At 37.7% G+C, this 16517-nt stretch overlaps 1 protein-coding gene across 1 annotated transcript in view; it reads left to right on the top strand.

The window, feature by feature from the left end:
- The first annotated feature begins 1153 nt into the window (after positions 1–1153).
- Positions 1154–16517, top strand: part of HEPACAM2 (HEPACAM family member 2) — a 29418-nt gene continuing 14054 nt past the window's right edge. Inside the window, exons 1-3 of the mRNA XM_016218797.2 lie at positions 1154–1270; positions 8883–9233; positions 13388–13672. Of these exons, the coding sequence (XP_016074283.2) occupies positions 1192–1270; positions 8883–9233; positions 13388–13672 (715 nt within the window). The 5' untranslated portion in view covers positions 1154–1191. The remainder of the gene's footprint in view (positions 1271–8882; positions 9234–13387; positions 13673–16517) is intronic.

Below are 16517 nucleotides of genomic sequence, written 5' to 3'. Positions count from 1 at the left end.
CTCCAAAGAGGCTGCAGGTTTTCCAACAGTCACTCACTTTCTTTGCCTATAGAAGCACCTACAGAAGAATTGGGAGCCTCAACGCAAAATGTGTTTCCAGACTTGAATTCTGAAATAACTATCATTTCCTTTTTTACTTTTAATTATGCTTGAGGAATATTCTTCCTTCCCTGTTCTCATTGAACTTCTGCAGTGAGCTTTTAGTGTGAAAAAGAATTTATGCAAGGAATGTTGCTCCATTTGATGCACACTTGGTTATACACTTTTTATTTTATATAGTGGAAGGCTTGGTCTAGAGCTTTCTTGCAAGAAGTGGAATGAAATGAGGGTTAACTTATAACTTAGTAAATTAAGCGGAAACGTTCAGACTGCCTGCTGCCAGGGCAGTGCAGAGGCCAGGCTGCAAAGCGGAGGCCCAAACCCCACGGCAGCGGTAAGATCTTCTCCGGGCCATTGGTTCACCTCCTCTAGGCTTTGGCGGTGAAAATGTGGCCTCAGATATTATCTGTTGGCATAGGCTTTTCATTATAACTATACCAGCCCATAATTCAGTGTTACCTGGAAACACACCTGTGGTTTGTTTTTAAAAATAACGTGAATCCACAGATTCAATAAAATCAAAACAGATATTTGTAATAGTAAATACTACATAGAAAAATACATTTCTAAAGACATTCAGGTGTTCTGTTTTGATTCTTTGGTATAACTTGTACCTGTTACTTAGTGACTTCATGATGATTTATAACCATTTAGCAGATCTATGAAATACTTCAATTTTCATAGAAAGAAATGTAATTTCAAAATAAAGGCATAGTTTCCCATGATAGGAAAACAGCTTTTGTTTTTCAGGCTATTTCATTATGAAAGCACACTGTTTTTCAAGAAAGTCACCAAAAAGGATATTTTCCTTCATGTGATTATTAATAACTGGGAATAATTCATGAGATATATTGACAATTACTGATAATTGCTACGAAGCTGTTCTGAAAGTCATAAACCTGTGTTCTTGCAGAACACATAACAGGTGTTCCCACTCCCTGTGTCCTTTGTATACACATTCATTCTGTATTCAAATCACAGAAGCAAGAGGCAGGATAGGGTCTGTTACCTCACTGCTAATTTCCCTAGCAAATAAACCAGCAGCTGCTGGTCCATGAACCAAGTTGCCACTACGAACAGGGCACCGTATACATGGGGCAGGATGCTTTCATGGAGCCCTCCAGCAGTACCGTCGGGGTCTTTCAGTGCCAAATATACCTCCTTCTCTTAGGTAAGCTACTGCATGATTTGTGTTTTAGCTGTCTGGTGTGTTTTTTAATTGTGGCCTTAAGGTTAATATTTGCTTTAAGCTGTAGATTCACTCAGATAATTGAAGAACAGCTCAGGACCTTTTAAACAATAACACGCTTTGTTCCAACAAAGAAGCAGGAACATTTCGTAGAAATAAGGTTCAATAAATAGATGGTTATTGTTTTCTTGAAACAATAATTTTTGTCAATAGCTCCCATTAAGAAAGTTAAGACATTCTTAAAACCTAATGAATGTCTTCTTCTTAGAGAATTTACATATAGTCGAAATAGTCTTTAGTACATTTAATTTTGGCAAATATTCTTATAGGCCATGAATTTGTGACTGCTTATAGTGAAACTCAAAACAATTTATGCAAAATTTTTTTGCTATTTTTGTTCAAGATATTGTAGCAAACCATTAGCTTTACTTCATTTTAAATTACCTATCTTATGAAATATGGAAAAAGATGAGGTTCCAAACTGATAAAGAAATATTTTATACGCAATAGGGAGAAATGTGTTTTAAAAAGTATTATTTCTCCAAAATGCCTTTAGCCTTTCTCTTTGCCCAATGGCTATTTCTATTAAAAAAAATTTCTCTATACGAATATTTTTTCCTCAATCTCTTTATCCTTAGAGTTTAAAAGAGTCTTTCGCCAACATTCCCACTGTTTCTAACATCATTATTTTTACCAGATGTTCTCTTTTTCATTCTTCCTATTAATCAGTTTTAAAAGTCAAGGTTAGTTCCTTGTTTACATTCAACAGATGGGAATTTTAAAATGCTTTTTATTTCTTAAATGTTAAGAACAACTTAGCTAAATGAGCAATTTAAGTTTCAGCCTTCTTCAGTAGTTTAGAGCTTTGCTTTCACTGGTGTATTTCATTATAGTTTTCAATGTAAATGAAATTGTTAGTAAAATTTACACCTAATGTATCACATAGTCCATATATTTGACATGTACAATTTGTAAATTTTTTTTAAAAGTGTTTGAGTTTTCCATAGTTGTGAATGTTCCAAGTGTGTATGTTGTCAAGTTCAAACCTATATTGATATTTAGTGGGTTTTTTTTAATTAAAAAAAAATCAAACAATTGCCATAACTGGCTTTTTATCTTTTGCATTTTTCTGTTATTTGCAAGTATCCTGTGTGTCAGGACACTTATTTTTAATTTTACAACAGGACTGCTGTCATTTCACAACTAATGCTTTTGAATTGGCTTAAAGAAGAACTTAAAGACAATTCACTTGAGGATTTCAACTAAAATAAATTAAGATATACTTTAGAGAAATAGCGTGTTCATAAGTAGTCAAAGCAGTTATTACCCTTAAGACTTTCTTACACAAATTTACCTTTTCCCATTAGTAGTGTGTCGTAAAGACCATAGGACATGTGGGAATCTTTTTGTCTTTTGGCATACTGAATTATCCATTTGTTTTTTTCTTTAACAAAAAATTTAAATATTTGAAGCCCAAAATGTAGTTTGTAAAGTCTATTTAAAGTAAAATTTCATAATTTCTATTTTCTCTAAATACACAAAAGTTTATTTTCAGTCAACAATAGTTGTGTTATGCTTGCTAATATCATACATGATAATGGGGAAGTAAATGCCAACTATTTTGAGCTACAGCTAGAGGTCACTTTGTGAAAGTTTGATGTTTATATTCAACACAGTGAAACTGGCCTAGGGAGTCTTTTGTTTCTGGAATATAGATCAATTTTACAATGACTTCAGGTGTTCCTTAACACTGGACATTCCCTTAAAATGCTAATGCTACACTGTTTAAGGGAGTCTCTAATGGGGAGTCTATGGCTATAATTTTAGTGTCAGATTATTAATGGTATTAGCAAGGTTTCTCCAGATTAGTATGCCTTATATGCAAAAATATAAGCGTTTTCCCTTTTTTATACTAAGAAAGTATTAGTTAATCTAATAATAAAATGAATTTTCATTTACGTCAAAATATTTGGAATATCAAAAGTTAAGATTTCATCAATTTTATATCATTTACCTGTTTTGAAGTTTATTTGTTCACACTGAGGTTGTTTTTCTAAAATCAACAGATTTAGTCCTTTAGGTTTTCTCATACTACCCTAAAAGGACACTTGAAAAATACTACAAACGAAGCTAATTTTTTAAAAGTTAACAAACTGCTGTTTGACAACATGAATTTGCCACATCTTTAGTGGGAAATACAGCAATGGCAAGAGCGTCTGTGTTCCTAAAATGTAGAGGAAGCACTCAATTATCTGTTTATTGCCCCAAGTTCACTACAAGTAAGGACTGCACCATATCAATAGCTTCATGCCTTCCCCGCAAAATGAAACTTTATTTTAGGTGGCTGAAATAAAGAAAATGTTATTCCTTGATGACATTCTTATAACTTGCTACCTATAAATTATCTGATAAAAAAATGGCATAGGCAACCTAAAAAACAGCTATTGTCACAAGTGTGCTCTCGCTGTCATACATCTATGTGAGAAAATTCAAATGATGTAACTTCATACCATTTGATGTGATAAACATTGAATATATGCAGAGGTATTAATGGCAACATATTACTTAAGGTATTGTTTATGTGATGCAGTTTCTAAAATGGTCCAAAGAACGAGTTCACCCTAATTAAACAGTACTGTAAGTGCCGTATAAAATTATTTTCTGCTAAAGTAGTTTCATTTTTAACTAGGCTGCAATATTCATATTTAACATTTTATTAAATAAAACTTGCTTCCCATAATTCTAGTCATAGACTTCCTAATCAGTCTTTTCATACTTAAGATTTAACATTCTGATTCAGGATTCAAAAGTCACCAACATTTCTGGTCTAGTCAAGCTGTCACTCCACAGTCATAAAGTGTTTCCCAACCATTTCCAGAATATTACAATCTCAGTTAATTTTCTTCAACTTCAACCACACACAAAAAAGAAAGTAGATAAGAAAGGGTTCTTATCTTTTTCAAAAAAAAAAAAAAGTGAACAAGGGCTTATGCAATGACTTCCCCAAATGACAAGAACAGACTGGCCAGACTGCATTCAGGCCATCTAGATATACATCTCAGTACAACAGTGGTTTCTAGGCTGAGCTGTGAAATGCATTCGAGGGACCAACATATCAATGACCAACCTGCTCACAAACAGATGCAGCTACTGAGTTTTACGTCAGCAGCCATGCAGCTTTTCCCAGTGCATTCTCAAGGCAGCGATGTGGATTCCCACCATCCCCCTTGATGCCTTGGTAACAAACATAGAATCGCCACGTTATTAAAGGATATCCAGGGATTGGCAATGTGTTAAGTGGACTAACACCTAAGACTCAAGACTTCAAAATACGTTGTGCTCTCTCTCAATTAAACATGGACCCTTCACCTTCAAATGCAGGGTACCTGCTATCCTGAGAAAAGCACCTCAGAATGTCAAGAACATAAAGAGTAAGAGAGGCCTTAGCCCTCATCTGATACTACCCCTTTTTGCACAGGAGAAAGCAAGTCAAGAGAATAAAATAAAAAAACTTATTAAGGTCACTTAACTGACCGATCCCCATTTCTATCCCAAGTGTGCGTCCTTTACTAAGACCTCACATTCAGTGGATTTTTAATGTTATTAAAGTATCAAATACAGTAACCTCTCTCCAAATTTAGAGAATAGTTTCCTGAAATCCTTATTTCAAGGCAATTAGCAAGTGATAGATTTAAGACTATATGGTAGAAGTGGGATAAGGGAGTCCAAGATGAGGACTGAACGATGAAACCATAAATATTTTTATGTGCACTCCAGTAGAAAAGAAGACAGTAACACACAATAAAAATAGTGGAAATTACATTTTACAAAAAATAATAATGGGTATTAAAAAGTTAGTTTTGATTTATTGCTTACCAGGAACTTGCCAGGAGCTTCCTATCACCAATTTCAATGAAAGGCATGAAACTGTTGTTGTTTTGTGCAGATAACACATATACCGAAGTGAATTTTTTCCTGAACTGGTTCCCCCATCCAAATGCCCCTTGTCTTTCTAAATCTATGAGTTCAAGAGCCTCATTCCCTTCTATCAGCCTTTGCTTCACGTATCTCAGGCATCATTAGTGTTGAGTCCTAAATTTACTCTCTCATCTCCCTTTCCCTCTCTTATGATTCCCTAGCAGAAACCATTACTCCTTTCCTGCAATCCACTTTACTTCCTCTTTTTTTTATGTGATGTTAGAAACCAATGTTACCTCCATAACTTTAATCTTTTTTAAAAAAATATTACAGATGTCCCTTTTATCTCCCCAATGACCCATTCCACCTTGCCCCACCCCCCTCCCCAGTCCCTCTTCACACCATTGTCCCTGTCCTTGGGTTGTGCATATATGCGTATGAGTTCTTTGGTTCACTTTACTTCCTCTTTAGAGTTCCCAGCCACCAGCTCCTTCTTTTACTAATGATTCAAATTGGAAACAACTACAAATTTAACATTCTTGCACTTTCCAGAAAAGAAAACAGAAGCAAATCTTCATAGCTCTCTAATTCTTTTGTTATGGACCAAATCACTGAAAGGAATGTGCAGGTACAGCCCATTATGAGAAAAGAAAAAAAAAAATTACAAATCAACCACAAATACACACAGAGCCCAAGGAGACTGTAAGACACATGTTTATTTTTCCCACAGGGTCACCTAACTTTCAGTCCATATGGTCAGTTGCAGTTGAGTACCTGGGAGTTCCTTCTCTCTCTACCCCCTCTGGTCTTCCTCTTTCCCCTCCTGACTTCTTTGCTCTAACTTCCCTGCTGGCCCCAGGGTCTTACTTTCTGCTAGCAGCTAGCGAAAGACCAAAACCATGGAAATCTTTGTCCCCACCTCTACCCTGGGAAAGAAAGAGAGAAATTTACTGTCACTAGAACATGATACCTCCTAGGAGCAAGCCTACGCCTTTCACTTTCTCCAAAGAAATCATTGTATAACAGACCTTTACACCTTTCCCTTCCTAATATTCATGGCCTTTCATAACAAGACTTAGATAAAGCTTAAAGATCCCCTTCTTAGTAGGGATGAAAAGGGGAAGCAATCAAGATAAACGCTTTGTATATGAGGAAATTGAAATTGTGAAACCTGATTTAACGTATAATTTTGAATTAATATGTAGCCCAACACTATGCAGTTTCTGCTCAGGATGCCCTAAAGCCTTAACCCTTTCCTTACAAGTCATGACCTGCCTGAGGCAGCCAGAAACAATGTCCATGTCTTAACTAAGGGTCACAAGGCATGTTAAGCTAAAGATAACATCTTCCCTAAATTATGTTTCAGTTCCTGAGCCCTAAGGTGGAACAACCCCCTAGCTCCTTTCTCATGAAACCAGGCAGAGGGATTCCAGAGTAGACCTCAGAGCTGTCCTTAAGATCTGAAGAAAGGATTTATTATCAGTCAGCTCCCAACATGACCCTGAACCTCTAACCTACATTGTCCTGTGATTTTTGCCCTGTATAATCTGTAATCTATACTTCATCGGGGAGTTCAGGTTTTTGAGCATTAGTGTGTCATTCATAATAAACTAGCCAATTTTCTTTCTCCTCTGCAATGATCGATGCTTAGTGTTTGGCTCTGCTAATGCCACCTGGACAGACTCTTTCTTTTCAATAACAATTGTAAGATACTTATTTGTGTCCAAATTCCCATCTCTTCTCACCTCAAATTTTATTCCATCTTCACTTCATATGTATTCTGCTTCATCAAGATTTCTCTTCCTAGTGCATCATTCCAATAGCTGCAAACATGCTGTTCAGTATCCATCTAGGAAAAAAAGAAGAAACATTTTTCGGCTCCCCTGCACAGCAAAGCTCCCCAGAAGTGCTGATAATATTCACTGTCTCCGATTTCCTTTCCTTTCTTTCTTTTTTTCCTTACTATTTAAAATACTTCACATTTCAGTTCCTTCCATCCCCTCCCCCACTATTTTAAATGTTCATATGATATAGGTATCATGTTGCTACTTTTAAAAATGAAGATTTTGAAGCAGAGATTTTAATTAGGACTTCAGCAACATGGTAGCCTAAACCAAGGAAGGTTCTCTTTTCAATTGCAAATACACAGGCATGCTAGATAAAATAAAATAAATAAAATAAAATAAAAAAAAAAATAAATAAAATAAAATATAAAATAAAATAAAATAATAAAATAAAATAAAATAAAATAAAATAAAATAAAATAAAATAAAATAAAATATCATGGCTCAAGGTAAAGAAGAGGAAACCTCTAACTGTCAGAAACTAGAAAGAAACCTGCAGACCTAGCAGTGAGTACATAGGCCAAACAACCCAGGCAAAGAGGAGACCAGGAGCCAGGGCTATGCACTGGGCAGAGCTCCTTGCACCAAGACCCTCTAGAACCCTCATTCCCTCTTAACCCGCTTTAATCCAGTGTTCATGCCTAGTATATCCTTTCAGTATTTCCTCTTGGATTTTTAGTGGGCATTTAAAATGAACATGTCCAAAACTGACTCCCGATCTTCCCCCAGGAAAGCTGTTCTCCCCCATAGTCTTCACCATGATTAATTTATTAGCTGTCCATTAATAAATGACAACTCCACTCCTCCAATTGATCAGGCCAGCAACCTTGGAACCATTCTTGACTCCTCTTGGTTTCTTATATGCCACCCGCAATGTGTCATCAAATTCTGTTAGCACCACCAGCCTTTTATCACAGTATCTTTTACTATCACCCTGGTCTATAGCACAATCATCTCTTGCCTACTTTATTGCAGTCACCTCTTAAGTGTTCTCCTACTCCTTCTCTTGACCATATTTCTATCTATTCTCACAGCAGCTAGAGTACACCTGAAAAACAGAAGAGAGAGGTCATGTCCTTCTCTGCTCACAAAATTCTAGTTGTATCCCTGTCCCAGAGAGTAATTGCCAAGGTGTTTCCCATGACCCTAAGACATGGCCTGATCTGGCCCCAGCCACCTTGCCAACCTCATGTCTTACCACGCTCCTCCTCCTCCTCTCTGTTCCATCTACGTCTGCCCTTTGTTGTTTCTCAAACACTCCAGTCAGATTCCTGCCTTTGGGCAGGAATAACTGATCATGATTGATAATGATTTAATGTCACTGTCCTTGGGATATCTGCATTTGGCAAGGCTTTGGCTAAAAGGAAAAACTTCCAACTATTAAGCTATTTCAGAAGACTTTGGAGGAAGGTTTTTTGGAGGAACTAGCCCTCAATATTTCTTGAATCACATAGATTGATTAGGATATGATATGACTCAGACATTAAGATAGTCACAATTTCAAGTTTTTAAAAAGTTTCATGGACTTTAGAACTAATGATCTCTCCCAGTTCTCCTTTTCCCACTATACTTTAACAGTCATAGATAATAACTTCTGCTTTTCCTTAAAGAAGTCATGCAATCAACACAGTCTTTGGGTGGAGTTTTTCAAATGCAGAAGGCTTTAGAGACAAATATTTACCTCTACAGGTAACCGGTTCTAGGATGGTCAGTGCCTAGAAACCGCTCTTCTTTGAAAGGAATTATCGCCTGATCAGGTTCTCGCTGCACTGTCTCTTTAGATTATGAAATGTGGCTCAGAGTCTTTACTGCTTTTCTTTCCTTTATAACAGGTGCTTGCTCGGGGCTGAAGGTGGTGGTGCCATCACACACCGTCCATGGCATCAGGGGTCAGGCCCTCTACCTCCCTGTACACTACGGATTCCACACTCCAGCATCAGGCATCCAGATCATATGGCTGTTTGAGAGACACCACACGATGCCCAAATACCTGCTGGGCTCTGTAAACAAGTCTGTGGTTCCCGACTTGGAATACCAACACAAGTTCACCATGAGGCCGCCCAACGCATCCCTGCTCATCAACCCACTGCAGTTCACTGACGAAGGCAACTACATCGTGAAGGTCAACATTCAGGGAAATGGAACTCTCTCAGCGAGTCAGAAGATCCAAGTCACTGTTGATGGTGAGTCCACTTTAAGTTAATAATGACTCAGATCAGACTACCCGGCTTTAGGTCCTGGCTCTCCAACTTTGGGCAAATTAATCAACCTGCAAAGCCTCAGTGTCTCGTAGCACAAATGGCATTACTTACCTCATGAGGCTTTCTGAAGATTAGATACGACATGCATGTAGAGGATATGCACAGTGCCCAGCCAAAGGTAATCAAGCAATAAATAGAACTTAGTATTTGTTTGCCTGGAGACTATCAAGTATAAAGTTGAGAATATAGTGAGATGGAGAAAATTTTATTTTCTCAGTAGCAGAATGCACACTGGGAAGAGCCCTAATTTTGTCACATGGAGATTTTTATTTATTTATTTTTAAAATTTATCTTTATTGTTGAAAGTATTACAGATGTCCCTCCCCCCCATTGGTCCCCTCCACCCAGCATCTGCCCCACCCCCAGGCCTTCCCCATACTATTGTCTGTGTCCATGGGTTATGCATTTAGGCATATAAGGTCTTTGATTAATCTCTCCCCACCCACTCCCCCATCCCTGCCTTCCCTCTGAGATCCCTCAGTCTGTTCCATGCTTCTATGTCTCTGGATCTATTTTGTTCATCAGATAATTTTGTTCATTATATTTCATATGAGTGAGATCATGTGGTGCTTGTCTTTCTCTGAATGGCTTATTTCACTTAGCATAATACTTTCTAGTTCCCTACATGCTGTCCCAAAGGGTAAGAGCTCCTTCTTTTTTTACAGCTGCTTAATATTCCACAGTATAAATGTGCCACAGCTTTTTTATCCACTCTTCTACTGATGGGCACTTGGGCTGCTTCCAGATCTTAGCTACTGGAAATTGCGCTGCTATGAACATAGGGGTCACCTGGAGATTTTTATTTTAGCACACTGTGTGGGGGAGGATGAGATCTGCACAAGGACCATTCTTAAGGAACAATAGAAGTTGTGGGAAATGTCATTGGAGGGAGAGTGGGGTCAGCTAACTTTAAGATATTTATTTTCTTTATTGAGATATTTAAGCAGCATACCTTAAATAAATTACGTCCAAAGCCCAATTTCTCATTTTCCCTCTAAACTCATTTTTTTAACAATGTTTCTCCTAAATTTTCATAAATACCAACTCTATTCCATCAATTGCTTAGACCAAAACCTTGCCATCACCATTGACCCCCCTCTTTCTCTTACATCCCACATCCAGTCCATGAGTTAATCCTGTCAGCCTCACCTTCAAAATACACAGAGTTCCATCTCTTCTCACCCCCCACCCCCACCATCTCACCACCCCCACTGCCCCGCTCCACCCCACCATCAGTTCTGGCCTAGACTAGCCAAATAGCCTGCCACCTAAACTCCCTGCTTCTGCTCCTGCCTCCTGTAGCTTAAAATTCTCCCATGGCTTTCTAGCCCACTCAGAATAAAAGTCAAAGTACTAACAATGGTCTACAAGGCCCACCATGATCTCCCCAGCATACCCAATGCCTATGTGACCCCATTTCCTACTTCCCCTCGCTCTGTTGTGGCCACTCTGGCCTCTTTGTTCTCCCTAGAACAGGCCAGACACTCACATCTCAGGACCTTTGTACTTGCTGTTCCATCTACCTACATTACTTTTCTCCTAGATAATAGCATGGTTCTCTCCCCTATTTCCTTTAGGTGTTAGCTGAAGTGTCACTATCTGTGAAGCCTTTCTTGACCACCTTATATAAAGTATAACAACACTCCCAAATACAGGGAGAGAGACAGAGAGAGAGACAGAGGGAGAGGAAGAGAAAGGCAAATTTCTGCTTGAGTTCCTTTCATAGCACTTATTTCCACTCAACATATTATATATTTTTATTTGTTTATTGTTTCCCTTCGCCACATAGAATATAAGGTCCACAAGAGCAGGAACTTTGTATTATTTTCCTCTTTGTCCTCAGTGCCTAAACCTGTTGCTGGCCATTAGTAGGTACTCAGTGTATATCTGTGGAGTAAATGAGTGGAGACTGGAGAGCAAATTTGCAGGGCAGCAAATACACAGGATGTGGAAGCAGATGCCTAGGGAGCAAATTTAGGGAATAGGAAAAAACTCTAAATGGAGTTTTCATGAAATTCTCCTGTGTAGTATCCCTTCTTGCCCCAAAACTTTTAACAGAACATCCATTACTTGTTAACGTGTAGTAAAATCGAACCTGTTTAGAGAAATGCAACCAAAAAGCCTTACTAAGGGTTTAGGGCCCACGCAAAGTCTTCTGGGGAAACTTTCACATCTGAGCTACAGTATTTTAGACAAATCTGTGATTACAATCCTAACGTCTGTCCTAATAATTGATTCTCTCCATATGAAACTTTTGACATAGTACCTATTTGACTTATACCGTGTATATATCCACACACAGACATATTTGAAACATATGCTTTTTTGATGTAATAAGTACACAACTTGTTTTTCTTTTAAAATCATAATAATGTAAACAAAGCTATTCCAAATCCTTTGTTCTTGCCAGCAAAGATGAAGGATTAAATTAAATGGACAAGCCAGTTGATTGCACCCATCTTGAGAAAGGCCGGAGGCTTCAGAACCACTCAGTTCCCTTGCATGCTGCGCTTTCAACTCCCCTTCTCCTTGTCTTTCGTATTTTCCTATCTCCTCTGGGCTGAAGGCTTGGGTCTGTTTGTTCCGTAATAAACATGTTTCAGTGTAGGAAATTGTATGAATCGAGACAGATTTACTTAAGATACATCAACCTCAGTTAAAAACTTGATAGGAAATTGAAATCTTAATATTGGAGCCAATCATCTGTCACTTATACATCATCTCAGTCTCTCTGTGTCCTGTAGTCATACACAGAAGGAGGTTATTAAACACGTATCTCTCCAAAGTGCCCGAGAGAAGCGTCATCAGATTTAAAGCCCTCTTCACTTTGCCACTGACTGCTGCGTAACTCTGGGCAAGTCACCATCGCTTATCAAACAGAGTCAAGAACCTCAACATTTAATGAAGGTTGCTGAAAATGGTTGTGGACACTGATGTAATTTCCACTCTTATCCAACAATATTAGAGTTAAAACTCAGGGAAGAAATACATACTCATTCTTGGAAATTCACTTGTTTTCACTTGTCACAGATATTATGTGACTACAGTGTATCAGGCTCATGACATAAAATTATTTTCTTATGTCTCTAAGTTCCAATGGGAATTTCTATTGGATTTGTCTTTTATGCTCTGATTTGATATGATCCCAATCTGAAAATACCCTATTTTCAGTTTTGAATACCCTGAGTCAGTTTTGAAATGTAGGAGTTGGTTTGTTAGAGTGACAAACATAATGTTGCAACACAAATGCACAGCAATTAAAATATATAATTAGCCTGGCCAGTGTGGCTCAGTGATTGAACATCAACCTATGAACCAGGAGGTCATGGTTCAATTCCAGGCCAGGGCAAATGCCCAGGTTGTGGGTCCAATCCCCAGTAGGGGCCGTGCAGGAGGCAGCTGATCAGTGACTCTCTCATCATTGATGTTTCTCCCTCTCTCTTCCTCTCCCTTCCTCTCACTGAAGTCCATAAAATTTTTAAAAAAACTAAAAACCAAACAAAACATATAATTAGTTTGCTTACATAAAAAGAAAAATAATTGGTACATATATTATTCTCTAAAGCTTTCCAATTCCCCACAAGTATAATATATATGAGCTTTATATTTTGCAAATGGTAGATAGAAATTTGAGGTTAGCACATCCACCCCACCAGTTGCTCTTGGACTTAGGACAAATCAAGAGAAGGGATTATGCATGTTAATGTTGTCTGTGAGAGTATACTTTTATACTATTGGCAAGCACACAAACAGGAGAGAAGGTAGCTGATGTTCTCTACCACTAATGTCATTGTCTATAAAAGGTTTTCATTAGAAAACCCTTGAAGAGTAAGTTCTAGAATGTGGTTATTTCTGCTGTAAATGATATTTTTATATTTTACTGCTTTGCATTTCCCACAGCTTTTTAATTCTCTTCTTTAATTATTGCCTGAACTGTCTACATTTACGACATGTAAAACTGTAGAATCATTTCCCCAGGATTTAATATTTGAGAGACTGTATAGATTTTTTTTAATAAATTTTTTATTTTAATGTTGTGGTGGTAAAAGTCATTTCTCTCTCTCTCAATATTGAAGACCCTGTCACAAAACCAGTGGTGCAGATCCAGCCTTCCTCTGGGGCTGTGGAGTATGTGGGGAACATGACCCTGACATGCCTTGTGGAAGAAGGCACCCGGCTGGCTTACCAGTGGTTAAAAAATGGAAAACCTGTCCATACCAGCTCCACCAACTCCTTTTCTCCCCAAAACAACGTTCTTCATATTGCTCCAGTGACCAAAGAAGACATTGGGAATTACAGCTGCCTGGTGAAGAACCCTGTCAGTGAGATGGAAAGTAACACCATTATGCCCACCATATATTGTAAGTTAAAAAAAAAGCATGAGTTTTCTTCTGGGAAGTTCTCACAAGGGTAGTAACAGAGACTATCAACACCAGATGTCATTTGGTTTTTACTATTACTGTAGCGCAGTTGTAGTCACACTTCCTAGGCACTGTCTGATCATGAAATACATTTACTTGCACAATCCTGTTTCTTGAAGTTCAACTTGAGATACTGGCCAGGGGCCTTTCAGGATACATTTTATGACTCAGTGCATTGTGCGACCTTATTTCTAGTGGAAAATAGGAACCCATAATCACACCTGTGTTAAATATTATACTTTAAATGCTGTACCTTCTTTCCTTGTTGTGTTATTTGAAAGAATTAAAATATCCCAATTTGAATAAATTCAGATTTTCCAATATATCTTCTTTTACAGACTGAACTCTCTTCTTCACATTCTTTTAGATGTAATCTCTGAAAATCTCACAGAGAAACATCTGTCATGAGTATAGACTAATGACAGTAGAAAGAAGAACATTGAGGAAATTTACAAACATGGGTTCTGTTTACACATTGTAAAGATGAATGCCTGCATGACTTAAGATTTTTACTCTGATTAAGGAGTAATTGTAAAGATAGTATTATTGTAATTAATTTTCTGGATTATTTTCACATTCAAATGCAAAAGCCTTCACTTGGCCAACACCACTTAATGACATTCATTCACTCATTCCTTCACTTGTTCACTCATATTTTGATTCAAAAATCAAATATCATTGTCTTGTTTATTCTAAGCAATTATTACCTGTAGGAACATGCATGGAACATATGTAACATATACAGTAGAAACACAACCCAGACTTAATTTATTAATTTTTCTTGCTATCACTCTTTTAATCCTATTTTATTGTTTGTTGTTGTTTTCTTGGTTGGGGGTTATAAGAATTAAATAAAATATATAATCTGAAGATTTGTCACTGATCCTTTCTGTCGATGTGGCATCAACATGTTTGCAGTCTTCATCATTCCGTGCAAGCTGGGGGTCCGCCCTCAGTTGATGCTGTGCCCCCTTCCCTCTCTCCGCCTGCTTACACGCTCTGGGTTACCTCCTCTTACATCTTCTCTAGAAAGGCTCACCTGCCCCCACTTGGTCTCACCTCTCCTGTGTCGCTCAGAGGTTCGCTGTGCTCCTGCAGTACCCCACACACATCTCCCCCGGTACTCATTGCATTATATTTTCCTGCGTCTCTTCCCCTCGTCAGTGCCCATCCCCAAATAGGAGCTCTACCTCATTCATCTTCGTATCCCTAGGGCAATACTTAACACAGATTAAGAACTCAATTGAGGTTCCTTGAACTTGACTAAAATGGAACAGCTTATCTTTCTTCATATCCTTTTCACATGCCAGTGTTACTTGATGCTGTAGAGAGGCTAAATTCCCTTTATAAGATAACAGCATCTTAGAGTGATTGTGCCCTTCTTTGTTGTTTTTCTGACCTTTGGCAAAGTTCCTCAATAATCTAGTAAGTGCCATATTCCAATATTCCCCCATAGAGGTCTGCATCATAATTTAAAATTTCAGCATGAATCGCCTATTCTGTTTTCTTAAGGCACTGTTTCTATAACAGCTTCTTTCATGAAAGCAGGAATTATTTTTTATTCTGGCAGTAAAAAAGTATAACAAAGTCTATCAAGATCGACCATCTATTTATGAGGATATGATGTCATAATCTGGTATTGGTCCTGGTGGAATATAATGTCAACCAGTAATTCAGACAAATATCTGCTTGCAGTTCATGCAGTGTATATACCTTCCAGCTCCAGTTGTAAATAATAACCCAGTAACCACTGCATTTTGTGTGTAGCATATGGCACCGCTGCAGGGAAGTACTCTAAGTGATAAAAATTAAAGAAAAAATAAAAGGTCATTCACAGTAAATACTTACCATCTGCTCCCAAGCAGGGTGGCAAGCAACATCACGATGAACATTTAGGTACTGGTCCCGCCCAGCCATAAATTGTTAAAGAGAACAGATGATATGTGACTTTACAAGTCATTTAGGAAACAGCCAATCCTGAGGCAAAGAGTTCATTTCTATTGGGAGTTCTCTGCCAAAGGCAAGAAACTGAACCACAATCCAAAGTCAAAATAGAGTTATCCTTCTACTTTCATCTTCAATGTCAGAGGCCGCGCTGGTTGAGGCCCTGCAGGTGTCTTCAATTGGATTGCTCAGTCCCATGAATAATGTACTAGGCTGCACCTCAAAGTAAAAGGATGGTCAGCCTGAAGTGCTAATGAAAAAGGAAATAACATTATAGTATATTAAGAAGAAAATAGATTGAGTATAAGCAGTGTGTGGAATGTGAAAGATAGAAAAATCAATATATCTATAATAGAGAACTACTCTGGGCATCTGCAAATTTGAGGCTGGCTTGCTAGTATCCAAAATAGCTTTAGTATGGCATGAATCGTGGTGTTTCAAAGGTAAAAAGAACTTTAACAACAAGTCATCTAGTCAACCTTTTTATAGTAAAGGTGAGGAAAATGAGACTTAAAAAGTGTTAATGACTTCTGAAGAACACTTAACAAATCATTGAGAAAAATCAGGATTTAACCTATTTATCTATCCTATTGCCTAGTTACTACATTATTACACATGAGAGATGAAACAGCTTTTACAATCAGAACCTCTAAGATTGGGTTATTACTGAGCAAGCCATCCACAGCCTTACCCAGTTTATAAACTTCTTGAGAGTAGGAACTGTGTCTTACACATTTTTTATCTCTCCTATACTATATTATCTAACACTTAGTATTTGTCAGTTGATTACTTGATTGACTGAGTGCAGAATTAATATATAATTAGATAATTTATTGTAGAA

This window comes from Miniopterus natalensis, chromosome 10, assembly GCF_054644295.1.
Source record: "Miniopterus natalensis isolate mMinNat1 chromosome 10, mMinNat1.hap1, whole genome shotgun sequence".
In the NCBI taxonomy this organism is placed as follows: Eukaryota; Metazoa; Chordata; class Mammalia; order Chiroptera; family Miniopteridae; genus Miniopterus; species Miniopterus natalensis.
This window is presented reverse-complemented; position numbering and strand designations above follow the sequence as displayed.